The sequence below is a fragment of the Henckelia pumila genome, chromosome 4, assembly GCF_033568475.1.
Source record: "Henckelia pumila isolate YLH828 chromosome 4, ASM3356847v2, whole genome shotgun sequence".
Classification (NCBI taxonomy): Eukaryota; Viridiplantae; Streptophyta; class Magnoliopsida; order Lamiales; family Gesneriaceae; genus Henckelia; species Henckelia pumila.
The window spans coordinates 215,892,945-215,903,088 of NC_133123.1; the positions used below are offsets into that span (position 1 = coordinate 215,892,945).

At 37.6% G+C, this 10,144-nt stretch overlaps 1 protein-coding gene across 1 annotated transcript; it reads right to left on the bottom strand.

The window, feature by feature from the left end:
• Positions 1-6,064: 6,064 nt before the first annotated feature.
• LOC140864420 (laccase-12-like) lies at positions 6,065-8,489 on the bottom strand. Its single transcript, XM_073268595.1, has 6 exons — positions 8,351-8,489; positions 8,123-8,274; positions 7,704-7,948; positions 7,479-7,607; positions 6,451-7,407; positions 6,065-6,373 (listed from the first exon to the last, which is right to left on the bottom strand). The coding sequence occupies exons 1-6, from the start codon at positions 8,471-8,473 to the stop codon at positions 6,243-6,245; spliced, it is 1,737 nt and encodes a 578-aa protein (XP_073124696.1). The 5' UTR covers positions 8,474-8,489; the 3' UTR covers positions 6,065-6,242.
• Between the last annotated feature and the right edge of the window lie 1,655 nt (positions 8,490-10,144).

Genomic DNA, 10,144 nt, shown 5'->3' on the forward strand with positions numbered 1-10,144 from the left:
GATCATTAATTAAGCTCTAAAAGCCTTAACTAAGCTATTGAATACTCCTAAATATTTTAAGGAGACCATAGCTATACCTGCGTCCGTCGTCAGCCCTCTGATGGAGACTATCCTGCAACTTGGGGCACACCCCTGCTGCAGCTCCACAGCCTCGAGCACGGCTCCACTACACGAGCGCTGCTCTGCTACTATGTCGGACATTGTCTGATTATACTAGAATATTTTCCCTACTCCAACTCTAAAATAAGAGTACCCAAAGCCTTAAAATAGAGTCACGTGGGCGAAGGAGAGGAAGTTGGTGCGAGTCTCAAATGAGCTCCTCGGCTCTCTCTATATAAGCAAGGGTTCGGGTCGTCCGTTCACGCCTTTGGAGCGTTCGAACTGCTTTGGGCCATCCGATCGTCTCATCGGATTGTCCGATCTCCGCCACGTGTCAATCCAATCGCATGCAACCATGCACCTGTTCCGAACACTGTTCGGATGGTCCGAACTGCCTCTTCGGATCGTCCGAAGTCACCCCTATGACATCACCGATGACATAATATTTTAGGACAGCTGGCTGGGCTACTCTTCGGATCGTCCGAAGCCTGGCTCCGTCCATGTTCGGATCCTCCGAACTCAGGTTCGGAGCGTTCGAACCCTTCGAACCTTACCCACCATTTCCGAGTGTCCTGAATCCATTTCTGGACTCTATTAATCCATTTGGAATTTTCTTAATCATGTTTTCCTTAATCTAAACATGATTACACGATTAATTATGCATTAATCGTTAATTTCGGATATGGATCACTACATAATCTCTGTGAAACAAGTGACTTCAAGTTGAAAAAGCTCCATAATCTACCCAACTTCTTCTTGTCTCATCCAATCTACCATAAAGAATCTGAGTTAGCGTGTAGTTCGAAAAATCATGGCATCAAAATTTGTTTGTCAAATCATTGAATCTCCCCCAAGCAGCATAGAATGGGTCCGAATATTGTTGTCCAAAACTTGTGAACACCTGTCGATGATCCATCTTCGAGTACCTCACAAGTTAAAAAAATAATATTAAAATTTAAAATTAAACAAAGGCAAGGAAAAAAATGTCTAGTTTCAAGCAAATAATCTATCCTAATATTAACTAAACAGTCCCCAGCAGCGGCGCCAAAAACTTGACAGCTTATATCAGTGTCTACTAGCAAGTGCACTAGGTCAAGTAATAGTAATGTGGACAGAGAGTCCAAGTATCGATCACACAAAGACTGCTGTCAATTCTCAGGAATTAATTATTTTACTTAATTTAGACAAAATCATAAAATGATTAAGATGATTTAAATAAAAAAAAAGTTACTAAAAAAATAATAATTAAAATAGTTAAAAGGTGAATTTAATTAAAATGAGACAACCAAGACACACGCAGGTATCGAACAAATCATGTAACATGTAGCCGATTCAGGACTCAGATTTAATCTTAGATTACGGGAATTCTCCTAACTTGTTCAAAGTTCTATTTATAGAACAATCAAACCTACTCAAATATTGACGGATTTATCTTTCGTAATTCTAATCAAATTTGAATGCATTAAATATTTGTGAAAATTCAGTTTACACCCAAACCACACACTGAAACCGAATTCTATTTCTAGTCGATTTTACAATATGTTGATTATCAAAGTGATCGAAATCAATACCTCCTCTTTCAACTTGGAATCGATTAACATGCAAGAAAATAGTTGATCAGACTATCAACAAGACAAATACAAATCTGACAATCAATAAAATAAAATCAACTCTGAAAAATCCCAAACAAACATCCAAGTTTTATAAATAAATTTTTTCAGCCCAATCACGCCGTCTTGGTTGAATAAAAACTACTCAATAATTGAAAACAATAGTTCAAAAATAAAAATAAGAAGAAAAGAAAAGAGAAATCTTCTCTCCCAAGCCTTGTATCCGCCTCCCTTGTGTTGTCTGCGTTCTGGAACTTCGGAACTCCCAAAAATATGATATATCATCTTTTTATAGTGTCTGGATCCTGTACCAATTAATTTTCTTCACAAAATAGAATTCTCGAATAAATCTGAAGCTGGAACACGCGCTCGAGCGAGTTCAAATCTCGCTCGAGCACCTAAAATTATTTGCTCCGAGCAACAATTTTGAAAAATTCATATCTCAAGTTCTAGCCGTCGGATTGAGCTGAAATTTGGACAGAAGCTTTAAACATCTTGATCTTCATTTTGAACGGTGGAGATCGGATTTGGATTTCTCTAAAATTAAAAATGATTTTTTGGCCAAGGCTGCTTCGTAATTCATTCTTTAAAAATCCATTCTCATACAAAATCAACCGGGAGAGTGAAATACACACACATGCACTAAAACACATAAAAACACACATAAAACAATATGAATGCACACAAGATAGACATAAAAATAACACAAAATAATTCATACAAATTGTACTTATCACACATACAATGCAACACACATATCATATATCATGCCGGTTATCTCGGTCAGTACTTACGTACCTCTATCACAGTAGCTCAATCCTAGTACACCGCTCTAGTTACAAGCCTACGAGTCCACGCTACTGCGTCTACAATGCAGAATATCCATGCATCACTATTTAAGCTCTAAAAGCCTTAACTAAGCTATTGCATACTCCTAAATATTTTTAGGAAGCCAAACCTATACTTGCGTCCTTCGTTAGGCCGCTGTTATCGACAGTCCCAAAACTTAGACACAACTCCGCTACTATCCTCGTAGCGCGTAGCCACTTCCGCCCTTCAGTAGGACGCCTAGCAATCCCCCAAATAGCTATAAGACTAAGAGAATAGAGGAATTGGTGCATTTGCAATCGAGCTCGGCACCCCCCCTTATATAGGCGGAGATTGGAGCGTCCGATCCCGATCGGAGCGTCTGATCTCACGTCAGAGCGTCTGATACCGATCGGAGCGTTCGATCCCTATGTCCGAACTCTCTCAACCAACAATGTGTATACCTTTCTAGAGGACGCCTGCTGAAAGCTGTTCTCCCCTCCGTAATATTTCAAATAGCTGGCACTATTCATGATCGGAGCAACCGATCTGAGTTCGAAGCCTCCGAACTCAACAGAGCTTCCGATCTTGGGTCATTGGTTCCGATCTTAGTTTGGATCCTCCGATCTCTCCGAAGACTCGAGACCCTTTTTGGCTATTTCCAGTTTTCTGAATCCATTTTTGAAATCCTAAGACTCGTCTGGAAATCCCTTGGACTATTATCTGATGTCCTGAGTTCGATTATCAATTTCCTTAATCACACTTAACCCAATTTAATTATAATTAATTGTGATTAATCTCTTAATCATCTTATTTTTGGGTACGGGTTACTACATTTATGATGAGTTTAACCTTCTTAGCTTCGGAAATACCACGACGATCGAATAAATATTCCACCCTTTTCTCCCACTTCAAATACAACTCCAGATCCAAATCTCCATGGAACGACGGAATTTTGTTTGCCTTAACTCTACCCACATATTCTCTCCAATTTCTTTCCCCACGACCAACATCATCATGTCTAAACGCATCTTTATACCCATCAACTCTTCTCTCTCTTCTACTACTATCATACCCATAATATCTCCTTTCTCTTCCCCAATTCTCACTATAACTGTCATCATCTCCAACAATGACATATTTTCTATAAGACATTATATCTGCTATAAAAAGTTAGTAATAAAATTTTTCTCACAGAAATTCTCACAATTCGCTCCAAATAAAATCACTAACTCCTTTTTTTCACTAAAAAATATGTAGAAGGGCTTATGCTTTGTGATTTAAGTGCATCAAACTCATAAGTTCAAAACTTGTAGACACTTGCAAATCGACTCACACGAACTTCACAAAAAACAGGCGAATTGACTATGGAAAATTGATTTTGACTTTGCACCCAAGGATAAACAAAGACAAAAGAAATTTGCCACAAGTTATTTTGCTTCTTCTTCTTATTTTTATAAAAATTCAGTACTTTCTATTTTTTTTTACCGATCTGAATTTTTTTTTAAAACTTATAGCACAAGAAACGAAACTTGGACAACAAGATTGACAAAAAATGACACAAAAATTTGACGAAGTAAAGACTCAAATGAAGAACAACAGACAAAGAATGAATAACGGATAAGAATCAAAAACATTTGTTCTTGATACCAAAAGATATGAAGAACGAAGAATAAGATACGAAGAAAGAATATGGATAAAAGAAGGATAGTACTTACTGGATCAAAAGCTTAAGCTGTAATTACCAAATGATAAGAATCTTTAATTGCATGAAAAACAAACACGATTATAGATTAGACGTGCCCTCAATTCAATAACAAAAAGAATCAAAAGTATTTTTTTCCAATCTTTTTGATACAAGTAAGTTTGAATATTCACCCCTTGTTTACAATGAAACTAGTAACAAATAAACGCGGAATAAACAATTGAATTCAAAGGAACCTTCAAAGAACTTGTCTTTGACAATCCACGATGAAGAACAATCGATAAATACCACAAAGTTCCTAAACTTTGATAAGTTTGATTTAAAAAACAAATCAAATCTTTTAACAAAATTCTAGAGAGAATTTCAATTGATAAAATCAATAATCTGAATTCAACTGTATAATAATGAATATATGATATGTTTTTAGAGTTACAACTCCAAAAGTAAATGATAACATAAAATATTGCAAAGATCTAATTTCAAAAAGTTTCAAAACTCTTAAAATAGGAAATAAATCATCAAAATAACAAAAAACCACGAAACACACACAAACACGCTGAAGTGTGTGTTTTCCGGGCATGCTTGGGCGCAAAAACATGCGCTGGAGCGCGAGGCAGGCGTGCTAGGGCACAAAATTTTGCGCTGGGGTGCGCTAGTAGTTTATCTGCATCTTTAGAAATACATCAGGCGCACTAGAGCGCATATTTTGGCCGCTGGAGCGCGGGTTTTGGCCGCTCGAGCACGAGTGTCCGCTGTCCCAACTCAAAGACTCGCTTCTCTTGAACTCTTAACATTTCAATGACATTACAATGACCTCCAAATTGAATCCCATGCTGTCCAACTAGGTTTTCATGAATTCCAAAGCCTTTTAATTTTGATGCCAACTTATGAGACACTTCTTTAAACATTACGAATCTTTGGCGCGTCTTTTTAAACGTTTGGCTTTGGCTCCTTGATTTTGGAATTTCCAGCAACTCTATCAAGTTCATAGCATCCTTAATATCTTGATCACTTCGAAGGCTTCTCAAATTCATATCATCGATTGAGGGAAATCCCTTATTCGCCTATTAAGTACGAGGAAAGCAGCATAATGTGGGTGATATCTTTCTTTCGTTGCCTCATATTTACGTTTAAATTTGAGTTGTACTTGTTGTATATCAGTGGACTTGTGGGTAGGGGTGATCAAATTTTTTCAAAAACCGACCGCCTCGCACCGTCGTATCTCAATTTTTAAAATAACTGTGCTCGCCGCCACGGTTCGGTTATAATTTTTGGCCCAAACCGCCCTGCACCGCACCACCATGTATAGTTGTATCTAGATAGTGTTATATTCATAGCACATTGTATATACATTATACACATTAAATTCGATCGTATGCTGCCTCTACTCTCTTCTCACCCAACTCTTCTTCAAAAAACTTTTCCCTCTTTCTCTCTTGTTTGATTAACTTTATTTTGTCGCTTGATTGTTATTTTATTTAGTTTTATTTTGTTTATTATAGTTTTCATTCACTATTCTAATAATTTGAATAGTTCTATTATTTTTTATTTTACTTATCATTAAAAAATCGCGAACCGACCGCAACCGCTTAAAACCGCCGAAAAGCGCAAAAATGATTTTACATATAAAATCGCAACTAAAAAAAATAAAATATAACCAAACCGCAATTGTCAATTCGGTTTGAATTTCTTACGAAAAACCGCCAAACTGCACCGTGATCACCCCTACTTGTGGGTATAAATGATGACAAGTATTTCTTGCATCCTTCAAAGATGAATTTGAATAATTGCTCACTGGGAAACAGTAACAACATTAGAAGAAAAGAACAATAGGGGACTGGCTGATAAATCGTGGCGCTTTACATGGAACTCCAGCGCCTTCAATTTAAATCACTAAATCTACAATAATGACAGATGATAAGGGGAAGCAACAATATAACTTGTGTGCTAAAAACATAATTGCTATTTTCTGCTCTTGGAGGATAACAAGAATTTGCCATGTATGATAGTCTTTGGGTCCACTAACATACTGGGAGGTCCTCCGGAGGATGCTCTATCGATTCCAGTTGGCCGACGCCGTTTTCCACGAGAAAAGCCATTGCTAAACCCCAGGTAATATGGACATCCAAGTGACAATGCATCAACCAGACCCCTGTTTATGTTAAAACATTGTTTGTTAGTAATATATGTGGTTTCGAATAGAAAATGCTTTTGAATTCTGGCACTAACCTGGATTGTCAGCCACGAATCTGATCACCGTCCATCCACCTACAGGCACGGGTGCTGTGTTTCTAAGAGGAGGATCTACAAGGTTGAATTTAGATGTATCTCTGCTTGGATTGAAATTTCCAAATCCTTCAGCAATTACATAGAAGTCGTAGCCGTGAAGATGAATCGGGTGGTTTTCGGCCGTGAATACACTTGTTCCCTGCAAAACTACTTGCACCGTTTCACCATATTTTAATCTGTACAATCTAGTCCCTGAAACTGGTTGCCACAGCGATCGGCTTACATTCCCGGTATAATCGAATTGCAATGGGGGATTTGCCGGGAAATCGGTTGTGAAAACTCCAGGTATGCCCTGCTGATGTGCTTGCAGCAAGGAAAAGTTGGATGGTAGCACAAATGAATGGTTGTTCATGCTAGCGGTGAAACGGGTTCCATTCGGGCCTTGGCAGCTGCTGTTACTGGCACCGGGTGGGCAATTGTTGAGTCCCAAACCGATGGTGAAGAACAGATTATGATCGATTTTAGAGGGCACAAATACTTTTCCTCGGCTTCTGAAGCTTGTGGTGAAAGCCGTAACTGTAGCTGTATCATTAAACGCCGGTAGATTTGGCATGAATGGCTTGACTGAGGCACATTTAGCTGAGCAGGCAGCGGATTTGTATTCAAGAATGGCTGTTGTGGTGGTATTATCGAATGGTGCACCTTGAGCGCTGGCATAAGCCCGTGCCGCCATGTAGTACTTTGCTGGTGGTTGATCGGCAGTGATTAGGACATCGCTGGTCTGGCCTGGTCCGAGCATGAGAACAGAGGTTGTAAAGGGTTTCACATAAGAGGCGTCGGCTCCAACCACAGTGAGCTTGTGATTTGCAACTTGGAAGAAAAGTTCCTGATTGAGAGCAGAGTTGATGACCCTGAGAAGATTAGTCTCCCCAGTATTTATTGGAACTATGGTTGTATCTGCATCAAAATATTTGGGTTATAATCAAGATTTGCAATTTTCACAAGTGAAAAATACTCATCAAACACACCTTTGCTGGAGCAATTGTAAAGATCTCCAGGTTGGCCATTAATGGTGTAAGCATCGGAAATATTGGGGGCGCCACCAGTTCGTTGGGCTTGTCGAACAACATCGATGGGGTTAGCATCCCACCATTCACCTGATCATATATAAATGGTAACTCTTTTTTAATTATCAAATGGATGCATGTTTTTTTATATTGTATTAGAGAAAAAATTTCTAGAAATGTTCTTGCCAAGAAGAAGGGGAGTTTCTCTAGTCGGCTTGGCGAACGGATACGAATCCCCTTCTTTGGGCCGAATGATCAAAGCTCCATAAACTGTAGCTCTAAGCCAAGAACTGTGTGCATGCCACCAAAGTGTGCCTTCTTGTCCTTGGATTGTAAATCGGTATGTATAACTACCTCCTGGCCTAATAGGGCATTGAGTCACAAATTCTGGTCCATCTGCCCATCCAGTTCTCATTTGCCTCACTCCATGCCTGCGTAAAATCCACAAAATTGAATAAAAAGATCATCAACTTTGCAAAAAAAATTCGTTTGGATGACCATGGATGATCAGGATCTTATTCGGATTTATGTTGCTGGGTCGTGCAAATACTATACTGAAACTAGCTACTGGTTCACGAGCAAGCTTTCGCATGAAATGCATTTACCAGTGAATGGTGACGTTGTAGCGAGCTTTGTTAGTAACCTTAACTTCGAGAGTGTCACCATTGTTCACTTCCAATGTTGGACCTGGATACATCCCGTTCACCGTAATAGTGCTGCGCGTTATGCACAGCCTATTCACTGGCGTTGCTTGCACCTGTTTCACCAAATCAAGAAAGTCATCTAATTTACATGAAGGGAACGTCACAATGGGAGCAACATAACCAACATACCACAAAATCATGGGAGTGCACTTTTGCCTTTGTTATCGGCATTTCGCCAGTAAAGAGGAGGATGAATCCAAATAAGAAAAGGAAAGAGCAAAAGGGATAGCAAGATTTCTTCAAGACTCCCATTTTTACTCGGTTTCTTTTTTTTCTGAATAAGAGATGTTTGCTTATGAGAAATATAACAATAAAGGGCTTCTTTTATAGACAATATAGGGTGGTTTTCTCTTAGGTTAGATTAGGTTTCGAGGGTCAAGAATTAGAGGGAAAAACTTGGTTCAACTCTCTGTGGTAGTTGTTACACCCACTGAGTGCCCTATCAAAATCAAGATTATTTCGTTTATGCTTAATTCACAAGTCTTTTTTGAATCGGACTACGTTTTTCAACCATGACTTTTCCCTTTTGTCAATAACAACTTTTTAGGTGGAGATGATTCTTTCCTCAAGCACGTAAATCATTTCCCGGCTATATATCATCCAAACAAATATTGGGATTTGTATATGTTCCACATAATTCACGCAAATATATAAACAATGGTGTCATAATTTTATTTTTTTTCAAAGCTCAAAGGTTATATACTTAAGTGCATGCAATTGGTAAAAAGTATGCTATATAAAAGGATTTTTTGATATATAATTATGAAGATAGGCTTTCTGTGAGACGATTTCACGAATAAATATCAGCGAAACGAGTTGACGCAATCTGCATATAAAATGAAAAGTAATATTTTCATGAGTCGAAGTCGAATATGAGATATGTATCACCGAAACTGAAAAACGATCCCACAAGAATTTTTGTGTCATTCTCACGGTCTTTCATACCACTAGGGCTACATAATTTAAGTGTTTTTCGATGCATTTTAAAACTATTGGTCTATTTCAAATTTTGGTCATCTAATTAGTCAAAATTTGAAATTAGCACGATAAATTAGCTACAAATAACTCACACAATGCGTATAAAATGCGTAAAAGTGTGCTAAAAAAGGATTTCTTTACATATAATTCGATCTCATGGTCTTCCCTACGGTTATATAATTGAAGTGTTTTCGATGTATTTTAATTTAGTTGAAAAAATTAGCCAAATCTCTTTGTAAATTGGTCAATATCAGCTATTGGTCATCAAATTATCAAATTTTGACTATAGTGCAATAATTTAGTTATTTCGTACATTCTAATTATTTTTTGGTAAAGTATAGACTTGATTATCGATATAATGTCAGATATTATTCGAAGTGTTCTGAAAAAAATAGACAACCAACTTATTGTGTTGAGATCTAGATCAAATTTAAATAATTAAATTATAAAAACCTAAGATATACCAATTTATAAGATGATTTAAGTGGGTTTTCTAGCAATTTTAATCCTTCGGTACACATCACTCAACTCGTTTGAGACACTCACACATATACAAATTTAAATCCGTCGGAAAATTGTCCAATAATTATTTGTCATTCCAAACACTTATGTTGCACTTATTTTTTTGACTATCTTAGCTTGACACACATTTAAGGATATCATATTATGTTGGGGTGTAATAATTGTCCTTACTGGATAAAGCGATCGAACCATGATGTTTGGACTGTTGTGCGGTTTAAAATATTTGAGTTGCACCATTACCATCAGCTATAGTTTTTGGTAAAACAGCAATTCCTCGGTCATACAATTATTGTCATTCATACTAAAGCCTAGGCCGGTCCTATCACCAGCTTGGTTTGCACTCCATTCATTTTATCCAATATAACAGAAGATTTATTCCAAGTGTTGACTAAGTTCATCAACCTTTGATTGTTTGAAAGTATG